The 24,735-nt window shown below is 40.7% G+C and overlaps 1 protein-coding gene across 2 annotated transcripts in view; it reads left to right on the top strand.

Annotated features, from left to right (window-relative positions):
- Positions 1-20,345, top strand: part of POU6F2 (POU class 6 homeobox 2) — a 697,309-nt gene extending 676,964 nt beyond the window's left edge. The window contains exons 7-9 of one of the 2 annotated variants that reach the window (XM_006887582.1): positions 6,144-6,312; positions 15,779-15,947; positions 19,880-20,345. In XM_006887582.1, the coding sequence (XP_006887644.1) occupies positions 6,144-6,312; positions 15,779-15,947; positions 19,880-20,276 (735 nt within the window). In that variant the 3' untranslated portion in view covers positions 20,277-20,345. Of the gene's footprint in view, positions 1-6,143; positions 6,313-15,778; positions 15,948-19,771 lie in introns of both variants that reach the window. The other variant, XM_006887581.1, reaches the window with a different exon arrangement.
- The last annotated feature ends 4,390 nt before the right edge of the window (positions 20,346-24,735 follow it).

Here is a 24,735-nt window from a genome sequence, read left to right as displayed (position 1 = left end):
TTTTGTCAAGAAGCAGTATTTAGAAGGACAGCTCAATAAGTTAGTGGTGGTGGACTGACATACAAATATACATCACATTTTATTAGGCAAATTAAAAATAGATTTAATCTTGAATGTACATCCCTACAGAATAAAATTTACTGGATTTAGTTGTTGATTGTACGCTCAACAGATTGGCTAATTATCTTGGGCAAACACTTGATGCATATTAATTTGTTATATTTGTTATAACTATCTTTGCTTCATAAACTAGCCTCCATTCAAAACAATTAAGAAACAATGAGGATGTTATTGTTGTTGTTGTTATGTGCCATCGAGTCGTTTGCGACTCATAGCGACCCTATGTACAAGAGCCCTAAAAGCCATTCTATCCTGTGCCAACCTCGCTGCCTCAAACACATTCATTCCCACCACTCCACTCACAGAATCAATCCATCTCATCGAGGGTCTTCCTATCCTGCGCCGTCCCTCCACTCTCCCAAACATGATGTCCCTCTCCAAGGACAAGTCCCTCCTTGAAACATGCCCAAAATATGTCAGACGAAGCTTCAGAATCTTTGACTCCAGGGAACATTCTGGCTTCACCCTCTCCAGGACAAACCTGTTTGTTCTCCTAGCAGTTCATGGTATATTCAACACTCTTCTCCAGCTCCACAGCTCAAAGGCATCAATTCTCTTTCTATCATCCCTATTCACTGTTCAACTCGTTGATGCATAGCACGTAACTGTGAAAACTATAGCCTGGAGCAGGTGCACCTTAGTTTCCAGCCTGACGTCATTGCACTTCAGTACTCTTGAGAGGTCCCTCACATCTGACTTTCCCAATGCAATTCGTCTCCTGATTTCCTGGCTGCTGTTACCAAGAGTGTTGACTGTGGAGCCAAGTAAACTAAAACTGTTAATTGTCTCAATCTCTTCACTATCGATACTGATGCTGCCAATTGGCCCAGTGGTGAGAATCCTTGTTTTCTTGATAATGAGCTTCAATCCATATTGAAGACTGCAGTCCTTGACCTTCTGCAACAAGTGCTTCAAGTCCTGCTCAGTTTAAGCAAGCAGGGTTATGTCATCTGCATAATGCAGCTTGTTGACGATTCTTCCACCAATCCTGATGCCACATTCCTCCTTGTACTCACCTATAATCTACCTGCAGGCAATTCTGTGAAAGGGACAATTTGGCATCCTGGGAATAACTTTTAATAAGGATTGAGGAACTGGGTTCTACCATTCAGCAGCATGACTGTGGGACAGTCTTCTACCTGGAGTCTTCAAATTTAAAATTCTCATGATTACCAGACATCTACATCTTGGGATGTCATGTGGGATCAGATGAGCAAATGCAATGCCACAAAGAAGCAGGGGTGGGGGAGAGGGGGAAATTAATAACACATTGTTCGAAAAAAACAATTTGTTAACAAGTGTGTTAAAGCTAGTGTGTTAAGCAAGCGAGCTCTGGTGGCATAGGTGGTAGGGAGTTGTGCAGCCAGCCCAAAGAGGGTACCTCTCTGGCTGTTAAAATCCACCAGCAGCTCCACTGAAGAAAGATGGGCAATCTCTTCCCATGTCACTTACAGCCTCCAAAAACCCACTGAAGGATCAGCTATGAGTCAGTTCAATAGCGATGAGTTTGGAGTCTGAAAGGTTAACAAGGGAAGAAGGTAAAAGATTTCTAGGAAATTGCAAAAACTGACAATCTCAAATCTTAATTTGAAAATGTAAAACAAACCTACAGGGTCCCTTTTCAGCAGGAAGCAGCTAAGAGAATATGCCGTCCCCTTTTCCTTATGAATCAGGGTGAAGTCTCTCTCAGGGAGGAGTGATAGGGAATGGCAAAGGACACACTGTCAAAGGAGATTAATCAGAACTGGCTTTGACAAGCACTGTGGCAATTGGACAATTAAAACAGACTTTCAAGGGGGGGAAAAAGAGGAACGAACTGGGGGGAAGGGTAGAGAAAATAGTGCAACAATGAATGAATGGAAATCCAAAATCTCTCTAAATGGTCATTAAAATTAATAAAATTTAATAAAAAAAGAAAATTTAAAACAACTTGTTGCTGTTATTGTGTTGTTATGTGCCATCGAGTTGGGATCAACTCATAGCTGATCCTCTATTGTTGTTGTTGTTGTTGTTGTTGTTGTTGTACAAGAACTGAACAGAGAATTGTAAGCACTAGAAGTGTCCCATAGCTGACCCTTTGGTGGGCTTTCAGAGGTAGTTAATTGCACAGGTGGAAATTGCCCACCCTTCTCCCATGGAGGAGCTGGTGGCTTCGAACCTCATGCCTTTGGAATTTCAGGACAGTTTCTTGCCACTAGCCACCAGAGCTTCCTCTAGAAGCTGTAAATTGCATGAGAGGAGATTGCTCATCTTCTACAAGGTGGTTTGGTGGTAAGGTGGTTCAAATCTGCCAGCTGCTCCTTGGGAGAAAGATGAGCAGTCTCCTCCCATGTGACTGGAAGCCTCTGAAAACCCACTGGAGGGTCAGCAATGAGTTGGTAAACAACTAGAATTCTCATATATTGCTAGTTGGATTAGAAAATAGTATAATCATTCTGGAAACTCAGTTGAGTAGTCTCAGAGAGTTGAAAATGTATTTACTGTATATTCCAGTAATTCCGTTCCTAGATATTTCCTTAAGAAATAATGAAAAGATAGGCTATTTACCTGGAGCTGCAAACCTCTCCCTAGTGCCAGTGCCCTGAATTCAGACTCTTAAACCCACACTATGATAGGAACAAATTCATGGTCATTAAAACTTGTGATAGAAAGAAAAGAAGGAAGGAAGGAAGGGAGGGAAGGAGGAAGGGAGGAAAGGAGGGAGGGAGGGAGGGAGAAAAATGAAACACAAGTATATACAAAAACTTTTACATAAATATCTATGCCTTTTCAGTAACCCCCCTTAATAGCTCAAACTATAAATAATTCAAACATCCATCTACAGATGGGTGGATAAACTATTCGTGTTTCATGTGAATAAAAGATAGTGTAAAACACAAAATACATGAACTTTGTAAGCAAACCAATATAAAATAAATATTTTAAAAAGAAATTAAAAAATAACAATCAGTACTTTATCCACAATAGAATACAACTCTGAAATTAAAAGTAGCAAAAGAGCAAGGATATCAATTTAAAGAATAAGGTGAGCCTAATACAAACCATGGTGTTTCAATTGCTTCATATGCATCTGAAAGTTGGACAATGAATAAGAAAGATCCAAGAAGTCACAATGCCTTTGAATTGATGGTGTTGGAAAAGAGTCCTTCCAAAAGGACAAACAAATCTGTCTTGGATGGAGTACAACCAAGGTGGTGCTTAAAGGCAAGTTCATTTCACATACTCAGGGCATTGTTGTCAGGAGGGGCCAGTTCTTGGAAAAGACATCTTCTTAAGATAGGTGGAGAGTCAGAGAAAGAGAGCAAGATCTTCAACAAGATGGATTGACACAATAATTGTAGGATAACATAGGACAGGGCAAGTTTCAGAAGTGTTCTTCATAGGGTTATTGTGAGTCATAGTCAGCTGAATGCCATATTAACAACGACAATGATCCCTATAACAGAATAGATAAACCTCTAACACAGTATGCCAAACAAAAACAGCAGGATACATATCATGTGATTCTACCACTAGAGCCATCCCAAACAAATCTATGCAGACAGAGAGCAGAGAAGTTAGCTGTCTGAGGCTGGAAACTGGGTTAAATTGATTGTAAGGGAGATGAGGAAAATTTGTACATTAATAGGGTAAGTATCTTGACTGTAATGGTGATTTCATTTGATAAACACCCCTTAGAACTTTATGCTTTAAAGGAATGCACTTTAGTGTGTATAAATTTATGTCTTAATAAAACTGAGAGTCGTCTACGACTCAATGGCACTTAACAACATCATCAACATAGAGAGAGTTCTGTAGGCCTAGTGGATAGAAAGCGGTGCTACCAAGCCAAAATCAGGTGATTTTAATCTGTGGCCCTCAGGCCTGGTTTTAATTGGTTATGGTCAAGTGTTCTTTTAAGTGGTATAGCTCTGGTCTGTCCATTTGCTGTATAGAGGTAACTCGTGGTTGCTGTGATGCTAAACACTGTGACACTGATGTGTCAAATGTGATAATGGTTACCCATAGTAGACAGTGTTTGAACTCCCCAAATAAAATAAGCTTGGAGCTTGGAAGGAGGAGTGGCATCCACTTCCAAATAGCTTGCTTCCAGAAACTCTATGAACTTGGAGAAATAATGAAAGTTATACAAGTGTTCAAGTCTTTTGTTCATTGGCTTGCTGAGTCATCTACGACTCGATGGCACTTAACAACAGCAATAAAACGGAAATCAATGAACACATACATATACACAGAGGGAAAGCAGTGACAAATATGACTTTTAAACTACAAACTGGCCCTTAGATGCTAAGAGGGTGATCAAGGATTGGTGAATGTTTTCTGGTATTCTCTCTTCCCAGGCTGACTCCCTTTTTTAAAAAAAACCTTGCCACACCATGCATGAGACCTGGGCTTAACCCCTAACCAGTGCACTACCTCATGCTCTACCAACCAACCAATTAGTGGGACCTTGCATGTTACTAGGAGCAAAGTAGATTTCAGCAGAGCATCTGAACTGAAGTGGACTGGGAAGTAAGACCTGGATACCTGCCTTCAAAAATCAACCAATGAAAATCCTGTGAGTCCCTGTGGTCCAATTCGCAAACACCCTGTGGATGGCACAATGGCACAGGGTCGGGCAGCTTTTCCTTCTTTTGTGCCAGATGTTGTCAGGGCTCAGGGGTCAACCCAGCAGCAGCGAACAGCAGCTGCATCCCTCCATCAAAATGGTGGTGGATATGAAAGCACTTTGAAAACCAAAAAGTGCTGGGCCCCGGGGGGAGCAGGAAGTGCCCTGCCATGGAAAGTGGCTACTGCCAAGATCAGTGCCTGGACTGGATCACCCAGTGCCCTAGAATCACTCCTCTTTCTCTTTCCTCTCCTCAGCTCAGCACCTCATCTCTTTCTAAAAAGGAAGTGGTGAATAAACGTGCATAAAAATGTTTCATTCTTGACTGTGCATTGTGACTAAAAGCTTAGACCCCTGAGTGAGATCAGCTATACAGCTAAATACCTAGAAGAATCTGGAAATCCATTTAACATATAAATTCATTTAACATGTCTGCACCTCAGCTTCTTCATCTGTGAAGGAGAAGTAAAAACAGTACCCACATCACAGGCTGAGGAGAGAATTAAATGAGATGAAGGCCGAATGTCCTTAACACAGTGACTTCTACAGAGTAAAAAGGCAGTTACCTAGAAGCTATACTACTACTAGCTGCATTTGTCCTGGCAGGGGAGCTGGAATGGGGTTTCAATGAAAATCGTTAAGAACTTACCTGCTAACCAAAATGCTGGAAGTTTTTATCCATCCAGAGGCACCTTGGAAGAAAAGACTGGCAATCTACTTCCCCAAAATCAGCAATTAAAACCAATTCTCCTCTGGCACAAATGGGGTCATCATAACTTGAATTGATTCCATTGCAACTGGTTTAATACTTTTGTTTGTTTCTTTTCTCCAAGAATGAGCATCAACTGGTTAGTCTTGGTTCTTTTAACTTTTTCCTTCATTTTCTTTAGGATATCAAAGGACATTTTCCCAACTCCACAGTAGTCAATCCATCTCTTCTGTCTGGGAGAACCAAAGGTTCTTATATCAAACACACTCAGCCTAAGTTGGAATGTTCTCTAAATCCCAGTGACAGAGGATTTAATGGTTTGATACAGCCACACTTGTAAGATAGAGCTTTGCATTCAACATTGATTGTAGGGACTATATTTCGCCTATCCATATTTGAGAAACCTGCCAATCTGCTATACTCATGTAGCAGAAAGCATCTAACCCACACACTGTGGTCAAGAAATGCAGAAAATGGGGTGTTTTGGCAATCCAAGCAGGGAATTCATAATATACTTAGAATTACTAAAAAATCCCTGTCAAGCTTTGTCTATTCCATAAACTCTGAACTTTTCCTGAGAAGTATATATCCATGGAAATAAGATAGTTCTACTAACTCCATCTGAAACTTCTGCTTCTTTGGAGTCTGTCCCTTGATTTTTCCATTGATCTGTTTATTTTTACATTCCCCTCCCACCCCATGTAGCTCCATCAACCCTCCCAGACGACAGTGGGGCAAGCAGCCTCCCAAGGGAACCTTCTTCACCTGGCTCACAGCCAAGCCTCCATGTCTCAAAGTCCCGTCCGGCAGGCTTCTTCTTCCTCCTCCTCATCCTCCTCTTCTTCAGCTTTGAGTGTGGGCCAGTTAGTCAGCAGTAAGTATCTTTTCTGGCTCGGTTTAAATCACTGTGGCCTTGCTATTGTCTATGTCTAATCTCTTCCCTGCACGCCCTTCCTCCTCCCTCCCTTCCCTGCCTTTCCCCACTTCTCCTTTCTCTGCCTCCCTCTCTCTGTGTCTGAGTGTGTCTCTCTCCCTCTCCTGAAGAGGGATTCCTGGCTATGCTACAAAGGACAAACTAGGCCAATATTAGATGCTGTTGGTGTTCAAGACCAGAGAGATCCCCCTCAAAGCACACCAGACTAGATGAAGTGCCCGGGGGTAGTGATGGGAGGGAAGCAGCTGCTTGATGTGCTGAGTCAGTCCTGCCACTTCAGAAAGTAGAAACTTATCAGCTTGCAGGGCATGAGCCACACAGCTCAGAGCTGAAATAACCAACAACAGGCACTCAGTCGGCAGGTCAAGCTGCTTTTCTGCACGCTTGAAGTCCCCTGCCGTTCTATTTGTAGGTGTCAGAGGAAATAAAAGCGAGCGTGCATGTGGGCGGGTGGGTTTGTGTGCACAATGAGCGGCCTCCAGGGGCATGTCAGGGGAGCTGCCCTGGCTGGGCGCAGATGGGAAATATGTGAACTACCATTCAGGGCATAAAATAAGCCTGCTAGCGGGCTTCCTCTAGTAGGGGAGATAGATAGATGATAGATAGATAGATGATAGATAGATAGATAGATAGATAGATAGATAGATAGATAGATAGATAGACAGATAGACAGACAAATAGATAGATGATAGAATATATATGGAAATCTTATTTGTGGTTACATGAAGATAGTTTCTTTATAGAAGCAAATAGAAGAGTGTAAAGTAAGTGAAACAAGGATCTAATGTCTATTATCTCTGGTGCAATTTTTGCCTCTCTGTAAGACCACAGAACTTGTAAGTCAGTCCTTTGAAGATCAAATCCCATTAGTATCTACACCATAAAAGGCGACCTCATGTAAGAGGAAACAAACCCCCCCCCCAAAAAAAAGTGGTAGCTTTGATGTCCTCCCTCCATAGCTTTATATGGCTCATTCAAGCAGGGAAATGCCTATGGAATAAGGAAGAATATAAAAGATTGTAATTAAACATTAAAATTCCCAGGCACTTCAATGGGCTAGGCTAGATGTTCTTCCTTAAAGAGAGATCAGCATCAAATGGTTTCAAAGGACAATTGGGGATTGCCATTCATGTGTTATTTTAGGTTTTTAAATATATAAACCCTTTTGTTTGGGCCAGAAACTCTAGTTTTATTTTAATAAAATCGTAAGTAAAATGAATTTAACTATAGTTGAGTTTTCTCCAATAGCATCTATTTGATAAGTTTGTTTTAGGTATTAAAGAGTACCTGGGACATTGTAATTTGCTATAAATTTAGCCGTTAATTGTTGTTAGCATTATCTCTTCACTTTGGACAAAGCACAGCCCTGGCTCTGTGGTCCACCAGACCCGAAACTGAGTGCTTTGCTCCATCTCACCAGGAATACCTTCTTTGGTTGTTCTCTTGTTTCACCCACATCACAAGGTTGAAAGAATAGAATGAGTTCATTCATGAAAGCACTTAAAATGTTGTCTGGTAAATATGAAATGTTAAAAAAATGTTAAAAACAATCCTTCTGAAAGTATTGTTTCAAATAGAATACTCATTCTAAAAAAAAAAATCATACTTTGCTCTAACTCACTATTTGGCACAAAGTATCTTGAAATATTCTGTAAATGACAACAAAAATCGTAAGACAGACCACTAAATTTTGGTCCTTAAGAAAAGGTACCTTATTGTAGTTGTTGTACCATTGAGTCTGAACCAACCTGTAGTTGATCCTCTAGCAGGTTTTCAGAGGCAGTTAATCACTTGCAAAGAGAGTGTCCGCCTTTCTCCCAAGGAGCAGCTGGTGGATTTAAACTGCATGCCTTTAGGATTGCAGCTCAGCTTCTTACCACTAAGCCACCAGAGCTCCCTTGGTCCTTAAAGAAAAGGGATCTAGGTCAACTATATTTTAGAGAAGAAATATGTTAAATGTAAAATATAAGTAGAGCATCTAACCAATAGACAGACCTATAAGGTGAACAATAATGCTAGGGATATATTCATTCCTCAGAACAATCAACCACTTTCAAAGTGGCAGCATTTGCCACAGGCTGAAGCTCAGAAGGCAGAGAGTTATTAAATAGAAGGATGAAGGGAAAGAAGAACCACAGAGAGGATGTGGGGAGGGTAAGGGTACAATGTGGATATTACAGTAAATGTCATAAAACTAAAAGGATTGTTGAACCAATACTTCACTCAAATCACAATAAATTAATAACTAAGAATAAAAATACAGCTGACCATGCTAGTGCAGTATTTTACACAAAGAGAACACTCAATGTATGTTGGATGACAGATGGACGACAGACAGGCAGCAGACAGAGAAATGGATGAGACCAGATACTCTCTTAGTCACGTGTCTAAGCTGGACTGGGAAAGATTAGTCCTTTTCAGAAATGAAGAACTTGCCAAGCTTCAGGGGTGCTTGATGGGCCAGATAGAATTTCAATTGCATAGTTTCCAACAGGATATCTAAGTTCAAAGTCTATATTACTCCCTCATTCACTCATTGCTACCTAATCAGAACTGATCCACAGCTGACCCTCCACTGGGTTACCAAGACTGTAAATCACATGGGAGGAGATTGCTCATCTTTCTCCTTCAGTGCCCCTGGTGGCTTCAAAGTACCAGGGAGGCACAACTCCCTGCAGACTACAAGACCAGAAATCCCCTAGATTTATTTTAAGAAAGCTATAGTGCAATCCTTGATGTGAAGGGTGAAAGAAGCCTTAATCACATGCCTTCGAAACAGAAAACTCCATAATCAGCAACTGAATGGATATCTTTCACTGACTCTATGTGGTCTTCCCTAGCTATTTGGGAGGGTCTAGCAATACCACCACGAGTCTCTGAATGACACAAAGAGTTCAGCATTTGACCACTAACCAAAAGATTGATGGTTTGCACCAGCCCAGAGGTGCATCAGGAGATACAGCTGGTGATCTGCCTCTGAAACTGCATGACCCTGACAGCCCTGTGGGGTGCAGTCTGACTCTCTCTCCACGCATGGGATCCCCTTGAGCTGGAGCAGATTCAAGGGTGGGAGGTTTAGGGGATTTGGGTAGCAATATCACAAAGAGTCAGATGGCACAGCAAACACATTGCTCCGCTGGGAAAAATTCCTATAGGTATTTAACCTATTGCTCAGCTGATTCCTTTCTGTCTCAAAATCTACCTACAGGATGAATTGCTAGTAATTTTGAGAAATTGGTGGTAATTTTATTGATGGTTCTTTGGTCAATGTTGGTAATAAATGGATCATTTTCTGATGCTAATTAACCTAGCAAAGCTCTGCCAGAGCTTTAATTGGTAAAATGGGGTTCTCTCAGAGCACTTTCAGTGTTCTAGTCATTTTAATATTCATAATAAGGTCACGTAAGTCTTCGTTTTTCAGATTGTGAGACTGGCACTAAGCAGATGCTGAAAAGTTAGCCCACCTTGACCATTCTATGTCAGAGGATCCAGGTTCAGTTTTTCCATGAGGACAATGATTTTCCCTGTATGGTAAAGCTAATGGAAAGCAGAGCCAGGAAGGAACACCAGGTGTCTGACTCAAAGCAGACCACTGCTTATGCATAGATTTTTTTTTAATCCAGTGACTTTTGAACAATAAAGTATATTAAACATATAAAGTATTTTTAAGTGGTTTAAAAAAAAATCTAGGTAACCCAAGCGTGAATTTCAGATGTAATTGTTACACAGGTTAAACTGCAGGGGGAAGTGGGGAAAGGCCATACTCACAGGATGCAGTCAACTGAAAAAGAAAAAAACACATCCTGAGCACCACGTATATGCCAGGCACAGAGATAGCAGGTAAGCAAGCAGAAAAGCAAGGTGGAGTCCCTGAGTTGAGGAGAGCATGAGCCGATGTCAAAGAAACAGAAGTACAATAACAGCAGATACAGTCATGGACTCTAACCCTGGAGCTGGCCAACCTGCCACTGCCCAGGAGTAACTAGAGTGAATTATACAAAAATCTCCATCCCAAGCAAAGGAATGCAGCCTTAATGCCTTAGTAATGATAGTGTGATTTTCATATGCAAAGACCACCACCTCTGGCCTCAGAATTAGCAAGTATTGCTTAAAGCTTCTGCACTTGTTCCCAGCACCTGGCCTGTGTTAAAATTTGCTCAGTCTCATCAGGGGATACAGTTTCTGTAAGCGGAGTGTTTTGGACAGTCTGTTGGAAAAGCCAAACAAATGACAAGTGTCTCCATTTGATTGAAGGTTTACAGTGTATTATTTTAAAACAGGTATTGTAGAACTGGAGGTTTTGCTTGTTTTCTAGGCTTGGTTTTATGTTGCACTACTTTAAAAACCCTTGGCTTGTAAGCTTCGTCTTTAGACAACAAAGGACTTGATAGCTAGTCCCAGAAAATCCAAAGCTATGAAGTGAACGTGGCAATGCCCAATGATAGCTTATAGGACAAGGAAGCCCCTGATTCATAGGTTCACAATTCACATCATTTTCTACAACCCAATGGCGTCACTATACTGCAAGTATGCTGTACCCTCAGATGGCACCACATATTAGAAATGGTTCCTTATTTCACAGAAATGTTTGGTAAATAGACTCAATACTTGCTGCAGGTGTATAACTGTAAAGCCAATGGATGGTTAAGACAATTCATTCATACTGGACAACTTCTTTACAGATGCATATTTTCTCCCACAAGTATGGGTCATTGAAAGATGAAGGTGTATGCTCAGCCATGTTAGCAACCCTTCATAGCCATGCCCAAGCTAACAGGAGAAGCTAAAATTAAAAAACAAACTCCGTCCTGATCCACCCTTAGCACTTGCTTCAGTCAGAACCAGTGGCCCTGCAACCCGTCCCATGAAACAGTTTGTTCTTAAACAGTTTGCATTCAGCCCCATAATTTTTTTTTTATTTCAGTCCACACATTCCCTATCATTATTGAGAAATACTATCACTTTACTTTCAAGTTACTACCAAGTTATGGTGCTAATTTGTACTAAATCTCTAGGTGAGATAATACCTCCACAGGTTGATATTCTGAGTCCCCTGGTGAGGATAAGATTTAGGTGGACCCTGGCAATTGTGGCTATTGCTTTTTGACCATGCATTCAAACCACTGGACTGACTTAATGTGGAACAAATTTCTTTAAAAATTGTCATCTTCCTAAAGATATTGAATATACCTTTTGGGGATCTAAAGTTCCCATTTGAGGTTTCCGTCAAGATGGCCTCAAATGTATCCTTAACATTAACCCAGCCTCCTTGAAGCCAGGAGAATGGACGATAGATACAGTTTAATGTATCACAAGGTAAAATTATGATTGCTGAACTAAATTTCAGGTTATTTAAAGAGACATTGTAGGAAAACTTCCAGTTACTACAATTCACCTCTTGCTTTCATCCTCAACCAGTAAAGTATATATCCCTTAAGGATGGCTGGTTATTTGAACCTCAAGAGTTTAAGGCAAGAAATTTGGAGGTTAAAATAATATCATTAATTTCCTGATTAGTTTGAAAACTCTTCCAGAGACCCCCAAATGCATTTTCCCAGTGTGTAAAGACAAACATCACACATTATAATCAAGATGAAACTTCTATTTGTCCAGGAGTGGACTTCCATTTGGATTAAGAAGACTTGTAGTCATGGAAACCATGGCAGGTGCCGGGGTGGAACCACACAATCCCATTTTCCACCTGACTTTCATTCTTGAGAACATAGCTATAAAGCTTACATCCTTCTATCCAGTGGGAGGCTCACTACTGATAATCAAAAAATTACACAAAGAGATGCTAAGCTTTCCTTCCAGAGTCTTTACCAATAGTCCATCACCCCCTTTCAATTTCACCACAATTCCTGTCTTATAGCTTCTATATGTAAAAGGTGACAAGAAGGAAATAAATGAGGGAAGAAAAACAGAATTCCTCTTCCTGTGTGACGGATGTGATTAAGTGATGAATGGGAACTTCTTGAAGGCATGTGGTCAGTTGGATTGCAGCTCACTCAGTATTAGAATAAAACTGTTGATAAATCACTCAATACTGTTCAATGCATTGGCATTAAAAGTTATTTGGACTGATTATTTGTCACTGGACTTCCAGACACACAAAGTTAATTCTTAGTGCTGGGAAACTAATTAGGAGACAGAAAATAAAGACAGCATTTCTTTATTAATACAATACTGTATTCAAAGAAATACAGTATATATGATTGGCATTAAATTATAACCAATCCGTAATTGTCCATTGCTATACCATTAAGTCTGAGGACAGGAAAAACCCTACACTTGAGTAAAGCCAAGTACTGTCAAGTCCGTTCCAAGTCATGGGGGCCCATGCATTTCAGAGAAATGTTCTCTGGGGTTTTCAATGGGTGGCTATTACCTTTTGGAAGTATCTCACCAAGCCCTTCTTCCAATATGCATTGGGTAGACCAAATAGCCAAACTTTTGGTTGGTATTTGATGTGCATGGCCAAGGAGTTTATAAAATTGCAATTGTACTCCTTTCATATTAAAATCTTGGGCCTCTATACCATTTAACTCAGTGAAGTCTATTAGAGCTGAAGACGAGGTACATATTAGTCATGATCACAGGGTTGAAGAAAAGGTAGTGCTTTGGAAGAGACACCACACCAGACTAAATCAGGATGGATCTGGCTCCAAGAAGGATTTTAGAGAGGGCTGTGGTCCTGTCAGGATCACCTTTGGTACTTGACAGAGATGCACATGCCTGGGCTCTACCAGGTGATTCATACATACGTCCACCAACAAAAGCCACAGTCCTACAAGCCAGATTGTTCCCAAAAGAGCTTTTGTCTTCATTTCTCTTCCTCTGTTTTGAGCCTCTACAGTTCCCACTTGCAAGACGGTCAAGGACCCCCTGTCTGTCAGAGAGAAGCCATGTCTCTCTCCCACTGCACCATTCTGTACCCAGTGTCCTCCTCTCCTCTAATTAGTGTTTTTTTTCCATTCTCCCTAATTTGCACCAACCCCCAACCTGATTAAAACTAGTTTCTCTTCATTGTCCCCAACTATTCATGAAATAGTAACACCACAATTATCTGACCTTTCCCTGACCGATGTGCTGTTGGGCTTTAAGAGCTGCTAGGCAGCCTCTGAGAGACAACCTAAATAAGTCAGAAACAAAAACATTGTCCTCCTTCTGGGGGAAATTCTTAGGAGGCAAGGATTTTAATTAATCATTAACAGCAAGACAAACTTCATTATTTCCTAACTCCATCCCCAACCATCATACACAGAAATTGCCAACTGTGTATCAGTGAAATCTTCACTTTTCCAGCCCACACTCCCTACTCCATCAGCGTCCTTTCCAGCCCCACAATGCTATGTTTCTTCCTGTGTCTGTGCTGGTCTGCACTGACTATAATATCCCTCCTCTAGTCTCTGAAAGGAGTGCCTGGCTCAGAAAGTTGGTGCTTCCAGTCTACTCACAGGTGCCTGAGAAGAGAGAGTTGGCAATAAATTAAAACCCAATGGAGTCCCTAGGACTCTCACAGGGCCACTGTGAGTTGTAGCCAAGTCGGTGGCAATTAATGACATTCTGCAAAAACTACCCCCCTGCGAAGGGACCAGATAAAGCCCCCCCTCCTCATCCCTTCTTTCTTCTCTGCTCATTCTGGTATAATTATCACAACATAAGTCTTTGGTTCCATTCTGTCTAGTAATTTTTTATGCATTTATAGTGATTCCCAACCTCTATACACTATTAATGTCATAGATGCAAGAGCTGCTTCTTATATTTCTGTTGTCGCTTCCGTACATCAGTTAGGACACCCAGTCAAAAACTAAAACCTACTTGTCAAGTAGATGCCAACTCACGGTGAGCCTCCACTGGGTTTCTGAGGCTGTAAATCTTAAAAGAAGCAGATTGCTCATCTTTTCCCACTATTAACTATGCACACATTAACTTTTGAGTTAGCAGTGTAACACAATTGCAGTGATCCAGGTTACTTTTTCAGTCATTTCCCAACAAAATTATGGCTAAAGACTTACAAAGTCTGCAAGAGGGTTTGGGTGCTTTTTTTAAGTGTGAAGATATAGGTATAGTAGCACAGACATTGCAGATTCTATCTGCATAATCTCTCTTCAGTTTCACATCTGTATATGTAGCTCCCAGTTCACCACAAATGTTGATGTCTTTATTTAAAGGTTCTTTACACTTAGGGTACGAATGTTTCCTTTTTTTTTTTTTTTGTCATGGTAACAGGAGTTTCCATAGCCTTAAACCCAGAAGATTAATACAGTCCAACGTAGTCCCTAGACAAGTACCAGAATTCACTGAAATTGATGGGCTATTGTGCAGAAAAAAGGGAAAGGAAACCTTTTCACCTAAGTGTAAGGAATGAGGTGAAGAACAATAGAGGCAGCTCGCTGGGAGAATGGCTTCACTACAAGCAAGATTGAGCAACACTTTGAAATCTTTCGCCATCCCTGTCCCATGCTGGCCCCAGCCTGGTGCACGCTTTCATTTATCCAGTGATCAGCAGCCAAGGTGGGGGAGTTTCATTCTCCAGCTGTTGTGCCATTTCCCTTGGTAAGTCATAAATTGACCGAGTTATCCGGCAGCAAAGAAGCCTTCCTGTGGTAGGCATTTTTTTTAAAATGTGCCATTTCAGGGAACAAAGGCAGCTTGTGTCAGTAAACGGCTATGGGGAGGAGGAGAGAAAAGGACAATATTGCTTTTACAGCTTCATAAACATACTCTTCCAAGGTACTCATGCAAACGTAAGATTTAGCCAACATTGCTGTGCACTGAAGGAGTCCTCGTGTCGCAGTAAATAAAGCACCAAGCATCTAACCAAAAAGGTCAGTGGTTCGAACCCACTAGCTGCTCTGCAGAAGAAAGATACGGCAATATGCCTCAGTAAAGAATGCAGCACTGGAAACCTGATGGGGCCATTCTACTCTGTCCTATGTTACTATGCAAGGAATTGGCTCGATAGCAGGAATTAGACCATGTACTAGCCTGGCTTCATTAATGATCAGATAAAGGAAAAATATCAAATAGAGTTCCTTTAGGATTATTTTCTTTAAGACTAAAGATGTTAATCAAGATATTTCAAATTGAGGAGGGAAAGGATATTACCAATCAAAACCCATCAATTTTTATCTCTTTCTACAACTGAACACATTTACAGGCAAAAGAAACATGCTTTTGTGTTGTGAAATAAAACCGCTCACTGTGGATTTCTTGGGGTTAGAAGCACCTCCAAGGATGATGGATGGAGGTGTAATGAGTTGAGGATCGGGTTCGGGGCCTCACCTGGGAAACAGAACATCCACTTTCCTCCAAGAGCCACTTTCTTTAAAACCGATAATAAACAGCAATGATTCAGTTACATGTTGACATGTTGATCCTATTTTTAAAAACATTTCCACAGATCCTCAAACGGCAGCGGGTGAGGTGGATGGGGTTAATCTGGAGGAGATCCGAGAATTTGCCAAAGCTTTTAAAATCCGACGCCTGTCCCTTGGCCTGACCCAGACTCAGGTGGGTCAGGCCCTCAGTGCCACAGAGGGCCCCGCGTACAGCCAGTCGGCCATCTGCAGGTAATCTGTGCCTGCATGCTGTCACCTCATCCAGCCAGGCCATGTTTATCCTGAAGATCCAGCTTTTTTTCATTGGGTGGGGAAAGTTGAGCTGTGTTCAAAATCAATATTGGGAGTAGTGATATGTTAAGATTGGTAATATGTAATGGAGATGAAGTTGTGAAACCACACAGTTGAGGTCCCAGCTTGGCAACTCTTGTCAACTCAGAACCACCAAGGCGGTCTTGGTTCACACACACACACACACACACACACACACACACACACACACAGGTTGGGACTTCCTCTAGGCCCCTCCTGTGCAGCAAGTCATCCTCTCCTGTCTGCAAAGGCTGTAAAGCTGGCAGTCCTCATTTGTGTTAATACTCTCACCATCTCTGCCCAGAGATGACTCTAATGATTTAAAAACAAGACACAAACAAACAAAAAAACCCCATGTTTTTTAAAAAAATTAGCCATCTCATCCCCTCAAAAGAATGATTCTCTCTCCAAGACAGCTTTTAAAGCACATTTGAAAAGCCCCAGCTGCATTGGTGGCTCAGAAAAGGGCAGAGAGAACCTGGCCTACCCTGCCCCTCCAAGATTAAATGGGCACCAACAGACTCAGCCTTGGCTGTGTTCAAGTTGATCTGGGTTAAGTCGTCAGAAGCAGACCCTGAGCATGCATGTGTGTTGCACTAATCCCATGTTTATGCATGAGATAACAAAGGCACTTGGGTAAGAGCTTTTTCCTCTTGGGCAATGCCTTATGAGTCCTCCTCCATCAGGAAAAGCCAAGAAACCAACTCTAAACTCATTTAAGTGGATTTTGTTCTTGGTGATCCATGAAATGCTGTCTTTTTATCTGCTCTTTATACTTTTAATGTATTCCCCAAAGGACGGAAGTGTACTTTTCCTGCAGTTTAAGACTAAGGTTATAAATAACATCAGTATGGGGTAGGAGCTTGCAGCTCACATTCTGCTCAATGATTTTCCATAAAACCCATTGATTGTTGTTAAATACAAAAAGCACCATAGGATCCACTCACTTCTATGGCCTCCCCTACTGTTTTTTCTTATAAGATACCTCCCTGTAGAAAATAACCTTTATTCAGTCTATACAAGGATACTACTGCTGGGAAATTTGTTTCAAGGCTTGTATATGTTATTCCAAACAACATGTACCAAAGCATCAACACTAACAAGCAGCTTCAATGATATGAATACAGCTGCTCCCTGCTGGGAGACATTAATTTTGTTTCATCTTGACAGGCTAGTGATAAAGGCAGCCACAGGTTTTTAAGTTGTTGCCAATTTGTTATTGTTGCTAAATTCCTCTTTGACTTTTTTTTTAAGTCCTAAAATGTATTTTCCTTGTTCAGATTTAAGTGCTATGTAATGTTTTAACTAATCCCTTTAGTATTTATTTCTTGCACATTCCCCATCAAATATGTTGATTTCTAAGGTCTTCCCCAGAGAGAGGTAGCCAATAAAGCTGGGGATGAGATGAAAAAGAGCTCTTGGAAATGCACTGTGTAGTAAAACATTCCAGCTGCCTGGTCCTTGACTAGCTTCCTTCTTCTAGCTTCAGTTTTTTTTCACTGACATAGCTTCTAGAGCTATCAAAAAAAAGCATGGGAAATATTGAAAGAGTCCTAGTTCTTACAATGGAACCGCTTCAGTTAATGTAATGAGTAAAAAGAATCTGCATTACATTAAGAGGTGTCACCTCCTTATTAGCTATGATGATTTCTAGGTTCTGCTTAGCCACACAGAGTCACACAAAGGGAAAGACACTCTCAATGCCCCAGGCATCATTATCACAAGATATGTTGTCAAGAGCTATGGAGCTGTGAAGCCTGTATCCTACCACCAAGAGCTTCTTTTGGGGCGCTTTTTGTGAAAAATAATGGCAAAATGTGACAGGAAGTAAATTAGTGGACCAATGAGGAACTTTGGGAAGTTTGGCAGACTGGCATGCTTATGAAATGGCATGAAATAGTAGTTTCTTTAATATGAAAAGCAAAAGGTACTTCTTCCTGAAACTTTCATTTTGTTGGTGGTTATGTTGAAACAAACAACTACATGAACATCGAAATGTATATTATGGGGATCATATTAGAATTTGACACTCTTTGCTTGTCAGAACACACCTAAAACACAATTCCAAAAATAAGATGATGATGTATATCCTTTAGTGTTCTGTTTGCAAGCTTCCTTATAAAGCGTATTCTGCCTGACTAACGCAGGTTCATTTTAGCTATGTGAGAAGAGACCATTGTAGTAAGATGCAGTCCGCAATCAGATTTATGTTTTTCACCACCATTGAACACTTTAACAGAGCAAAGGGAATTCTGTGTAACTAAAGTCATGCTGGAGAGTTGTGAATTTGAATTTGGAATAAGCAAACAAATCAAAAAGAATAGGTATGGTTTTGTATTCAAAACTAGTAAGGGTGAATTTGGTACTGAGATGACCCCTTAAAATGCTCTATATAATTTTGCCCAAGACGCTTCATATTTTTTCAAGTCAATGTAGCAAAGAATAGCTGATGGCAATTGAAATCTAGTAGACCTCATTTACAGAAAATGATATCATTCAAGTACAGTTTGCAGATATCACACATTAAACACAGCTTGATGCCCTGGTGCAAAGCACACCATTATGCAGGACCTGCTCGGAAAGCGTGAGGGGCCTCGGCATCTGGGCAGGGTGTTCACAGTCATTACAATGTGTCCAACAGTCCACATAGAACAATAAAGGAGCAGCTGACTCTGTTTTACTTGGGAAAGGAGTATGTTGTTAACTTACATATGGTGAAAAACGCTTGCTACCAAAAGAGAGAAAGAGAGTTAAATGAGAGAGCAAGAACAGCCCACTTGCCACCCAGGGCTATTATAATAACCATAACGTTTTCATCACCAAGTCAATGGGGGCAATGTAAAGAAAGCCAAATGGCAACAAAGAAGAAAAACTAGCACTCTGTCAGGGAAGTGTGCTGAGGAATAATACAACTGGAGATGGCCAATGCCAAATAAAAATGCAAAGCACACAGAAGTTCAAATGGAGATGGGGTCTTATATACTTAGAGAACAAAGGAAAGGTAGGGGGTTAATGATTGATTATAGATAAGATCAGCTTCAGCTTGAAGTCCTTTGAAATGTAAAGGTCAGCAACTTGGCTGGGAGGGAGAGAGATAGCCTAGGTGAGTGGGCTAGGCTGTTCGGTTAGACATAACTGCAGTCCAGAACATACCCCCCACCCCAGCCCTGGAACAAATTGTTTACATCTTGACCCTTCTTCTTTAAACAAATGGTTTCTATCTGACCTTTGCTTTTTGGAAACGCAAGTTGCCCCTGTCATTATGGCTGACCTGGTGCCTTCAGTTTGAAACGTCTCCGTTTGAAATTAAAGTATGTGAGGGTAAATTTTAAATGAAAGGGCACTTTCAAGTGGTATTACCTTATGGATTCTAAGGACTGGAGACAAAGGGCTGCTGGTACAGTGAAAACAAAACCTAGATCCCAGAGTTGACAGCAAACAACCTGAGTTGTTGGGGCGGTTATTTTTTTTTTTTTTTCACTTTTTCCATTGTAATATCCATGTGTCTTGTGGTCCCCCCTAAGAAGCAGATCTCTCGGTTGTTCGGGGTTTGAGGTTGCATGCTCTGGCATGAGGCATGTGGGGAGGGCAGGCCTTGGCTGGGGGTGGGGGGAGTGGCCACAGTGCAGCTGGCTGTTACTCTGCGGTGAATTAGCTCTGCCAGTCAGTCAGGCAGGCAGGCAGGAGCCCACCCTGGCAGAGGACTCAGTGTAAGACTGTTCTTTCTCAATTTTCCCCCCCAGACACACCATCCTGAGAAGCCACTTTTTCCTACCACAGGAAGCCCAAGAGAACACTATAGCTAGCAGTCTGACAGCCAAACTGAACCCTGGCCTTTTGTATCCTGCCAGGTTTGAAAAGCTGGACATCACCCCTAAAAGTGCCCAGAAGATCAAGCCGGTGCTTGAGCGGTGGATGGCTGAGGCTGAGGCCCGCCATCGCGCAGGTGTGCAGAACCTGACCGAGTTTATCGGGAGTGAGCCGTCCAAAAAGCGCAAGCGGCGCACCTCCTTCACACCCCAGGCCCTTGAGATCCTCAATGCCCACTTTGAGAAGAACACACACCCCTCTGGGCAGGAAATGACCGAAATTGCTGAGAAGCTGAACTATGACCGGGAAGTAGTTAGAGTTTGGTTCTGCAATAAGAGGCAAGCCCTGAAGAACACCATCAAACGCTTAAAACAGCATGAACCTGCCTCTGCAGTCCCTCGGGAGCCCTTAACTGATTCTCTGGAAGAAAACTCCTAAGGAGGCACCCAGCACATCGTCAAAGGAAAAGTCACAGACACACCTCTCCATCCTTGGGACGTCAAACAAGTTTCAAAATCAAAAACAAAGCAAAACAAAACAAAAAACAAGTCCCAGCCTTGGGAGTCAAGGACTAAGAAAGCTACCAGATGGACAGGATGGTTTATATGTGTCCATTGGTTTTCAAGCAAGCAAACAAACACAATTTTTTGAGAATTTTTAAACAAGGAATACACCCCATGGAAGGTGTGTGTGGTAGGCTAGTTCCCTCTCCCCACCTGTCTCCCCAAAGCATTTTTTTAATGGACTCAAAGCAAACCAAATAACCACATGATCTTTTCTGTATATTGAGAAAATGTGAACACTTTTAAGGAAAAAGAAAAACAAAGCTAAACCAAAAATGAAAGGGGGGGGGGCCAAACAAACCCAACCCAACCACCAACACATACATACACACAACAACAAAACAAGGAGCCAAACTTTTTACCTGTTAAAAGTGAATGCAAGCCTGCCACCTGGAGGAAAAACTGCATCCTTTCAGGTACCAAGTGCTGATTGACTGCAAAACCTACTAACCAAAGTCGGAAACATGGCTTTGCAAACGCATTTTTCATCTACTCTTATCTGCGTGTAGAGTCCTGTTACGGATTTTTACATTTGTACTTAATGGGACAATATGAAGCCTGATTTCTCCCACCTCTCCCATCTACTGTCATCATGCAAGGGGTGTCACTGTAGCCATTCTGTAAGGCTCATTTATTGGAATTTTTTGAGTGGGGGAAGGGGATTCTTTTTTCTTTTTATATTTTTTGGGGGTGTGTGAGTGAGTGAGTGAGTGAGTGAGTAAAGGGGGGCAGACTTGTGAGTTTGAGAGAAGGAAATGGAGCTCACATTTCTCTTCCTTCCTCCATTTCTATCTCCCTGGCATGTGGCCCCCAGGCACACAACTGGAAGGTCACAAAAATGGGGAGGAACAAAGTGTCTTTTCCTCTCAGATCCTAGAGAAATGCAGTAAGAGACTCCACAATCACTAAGGCTTTGCTCAATGAACTGTCAACACTGGCGTAAGTTGTAATTGTGTTCACTGTCCACACTAGAGCTTGGGATTCTTCTCAGTCCGTTGGCCACGTACATGGAGAGCTGACCAAAACTAATTTTGTAATATAAACATAAGCTGCACATTTGGTTCAATACTTAGATCTATGTTATGCTTCTGTGCAAAGCAATTTCTCTCAGAAGTCTGATAGCCAAAGAAATGTTTCAAGGTTTCAGTTAAAATACATACATAGCATGCACACACCCATACACACACACAGAGAGAGAAACAGTCCAGAGAGAGAGGGTTGGTGACAAGATTTTTAAAGGTTATCATGTAGATCCTGTTAATCTCTTCTTTGCTGCTACTTCTTTCATTCCAACAGCACAAAGACTTTGGGTTGGCAGGGATTACTCATGAGACAGATCTATCAGGGGAGCAGAAAGTTAGCAGATAAATTCAAATCACTGGAATTGGGGAAAGCATTCTTACAGGAAAGTTTTAACAGTGAAATATCTATTGAAAGAAAAACTAAGAGAAGTGGCTTATAAAACACATTGGGATAGCCTCACTGTTGGAACTTAAGGCTCTTTTCTTTTAAAATTAATTTACTCAAAGAATCTGTGGCTCGTGACCTCATAAACCAGAAGGAAGTACGGAAAAGTCAAGATAGTTAACAGTTCGCTCCTACAGTTAGAAGGTGTCTGGTTACAAGGCTCAAAAGTTCGCTCCTACAGTTAGAAGGTGTCTGGTTACAAGGCTCAAAAACCTCATTGTTGTAGAGTCTGAACTGAATTAGTTAACCATCCAGGGGTTTCAGAGGCTGTAAATTGCACCCAAGAAGATTGTCCATTTTCCTCGCTCGTTGCCAGAGAGGCTTCACCTTTGTGAGCTGTGCAAAGGATTCTGCCACCCGAGCTCCCATTCACCTGCTGTTGAAATGTAGTTATTTCTGAAAGATTAAGTAATAACCATACATTTAATGGTTAGACACACTAATTGGAGATAAAAAAAATAAATTCATGTTTGAAGCAAAAGCCCTCACCTCAACTTTTCCAATGGTTTAGAAATGCCATCTTCTTCACCTAATACAGCCACATGCCTTTTGGATTTGTGTTTTTCTTGTTGGCTTCTTTGCTGGTTATGTAAATACTACAGTATTAGTATCCCTCCTAGATGGATTCTGGTAGCAATCAGGAGGCCACCTGCAAAGAAACAAAAAGCAAAATTCTGAAAGTGGAACCAGATGCTTTTAAAGGTGTTTCCGTTTCACAAGTTCACCAGAGTAGCTAGCTTAATCTTCAATGCCAACAACATCATGGTGCCCATTTTGTCTCCTCAAAAACTGCACAAATACTAGTAACCGAGTCATCTATTGATTAAAATAGATTTTGTATTCTTCTAGGACCTGCTCCAAAATCCATCAAGAAAAGCTCTCCAAGAAGAGAAATAAGTAACACCTGGTGGATCCTAAACACTTAAGTGTAAGCTGGCAGCAGTTATATAAGTCTTGCTCAGTTCTGAGATCTATAACTGGAAGAGTATTAAGCACCACAGTGAAAATATAATATAAATGTAATCTTCCAGAGTGGAACAGAAAAGAAAGATTCATTCCACAGTTGTAAAACCATTCATGTGCAGTGATTTTTTATAATTTTATAGTTTTGTATTGTTTTATAAATTATTTATAAGGTGTTGTAATGCTTCTTATATTAATTTTTTACAGACAAATTTTTTGCTACATGGCATAAAAAGGTGCCTGAACAGATTCTTAGGAATATAAATGATAATGTGTGATTCCTAGGTCTTTGAAACCACATTTATTGCTTAATTTTATTATGACACTTCTTAACTCCACTTGTAAACAACTTCATATACTAATTGCATTTAAAATTATGTTTCCATCAACTGAAGGTTGAGGCGGCCACCAAGAAAATGTAAAAGCCACTTCAGGTATATGAGGTTGTATTTCAAACTTCAATATTTTTTATATTTTCAAGGTTATTGTCTTTTTCTTCATTACTTGACAAAAAAAAAGCCAACTGATGCTATATTTTACACTTGTATATGAGGGTTGGTTGGTTTGCCAAAACCGTTTTGAACAGGTAGGGGTTAATTGCATTGCAAAATTTTAGTTTCTTTATGTTATAACCACACCACACAAACATGCACACACACATGCACATACAAAAAAGAGAGAACAAGAAAGCAAAAGGAGCTAGGGGGAAAAACAAGTAGAGGCGTATCAAAGAACTCAAGCTATAACCAAAAAAAAACCAAAAAAAATCATAAAATGCCTTTGCTCGTCTTCTCTACGCTGGACCAAAGCTCAATGTTTGTAGGTATATGCACATTGTATAGATATGGCTAAATGTTGCTGACAATCTTGCAATACTAAACTGTTCCTATTTTAAGAAAAGAAAAAAGAAATACAAATTGTTCATCAATGTTTTACCTCAGCACTCTACTTGTACCCAGTTAATGACCAAGCTTAAAAAAAAATGAAGAAAAAGGAAATTGATTTTCATTTCAATGTTTGACTGTAAAATCTGTTTGGATGACATTTTATGATGAGCTTTTTTGTCGTGTGATTTGCTTGTCTTCAACTTGAAATAATGTGAGGCACACTCCTTCCTTTGTGGTTAAGAACGTGATTTTTTTTTCTTTTTTCTTTTCTTTCTCTTTTTTTCCTTTTTGTCTTACGTGCTGTGATCTAGACTGGTCACAAGGGTCATGAATGAGGCACCACAAGAGGCCTGCGGCTCCAGCCCTGGAAGGGGCGGCAGGAGAAGGGCAGGAAACAGACTGGTTGTTTGGAAAAATCATAGATGACACATTGACATGACGGACTTGTGACCAAGAAGCCAAACTGGATATTTTAAAGCTCCTTACTTGCTCTGACATTGAAACCAAAGTTGATTTACCTGCACAGGTTGCTTAACATTAAAAAAAAAAACAAACCTGACAAAACTGTACTTAATCTAGAGCAATATCTGTATGGTCAGTAAAGCTGCACTTTGTGTATTTCTTAACAGCTTCAGATCTGTCACTTTTAATTTGTATCATGAAAAATAAAGAATTGTTTGACATGAATGTCTAAGCTTACTGTGTCTTAAACTCTGATGTGTCATTCAATTATAAGTGTTTAAATAAGCATGCATTACACTCTGAAAAGTAACATCATGATTATTTTCTTTTAAAAGAAAATAGTAATTTGGAATACTTTGGTTTCAAATCACAGAAATTCAACTCAAACTAGCTTAAACAAAATAAGACTATGTTGCTTTAATTAATGAGGAAGTCTTGTTACAGACTTCCAGCACATCTGAATATAAAAGTTCCAATGATGTCATCAGGGCCTGCCTACTCGGCTTGACTCTGATGTCTTCTCTAGCCATCTACATTGAGCCATTAACTTCTCAT

Source organism: Elephantulus edwardii, unplaced genomic scaffold (assembly GCF_000299155.1).
Source record: "Elephantulus edwardii isolate Elephantulus edwardi_28Jun2011 unplaced genomic scaffold, EleEdw1.0 scaffold00059, whole genome shotgun sequence".
NCBI lineage: Eukaryota > Metazoa > Chordata > Mammalia > Macroscelidea > Macroscelididae > Elephantulus > Elephantulus edwardii.
The sequence above is the reverse complement of the archived record's forward strand: the minus strand, read 5'-3'. Positions and strand labels throughout refer to the sequence as shown.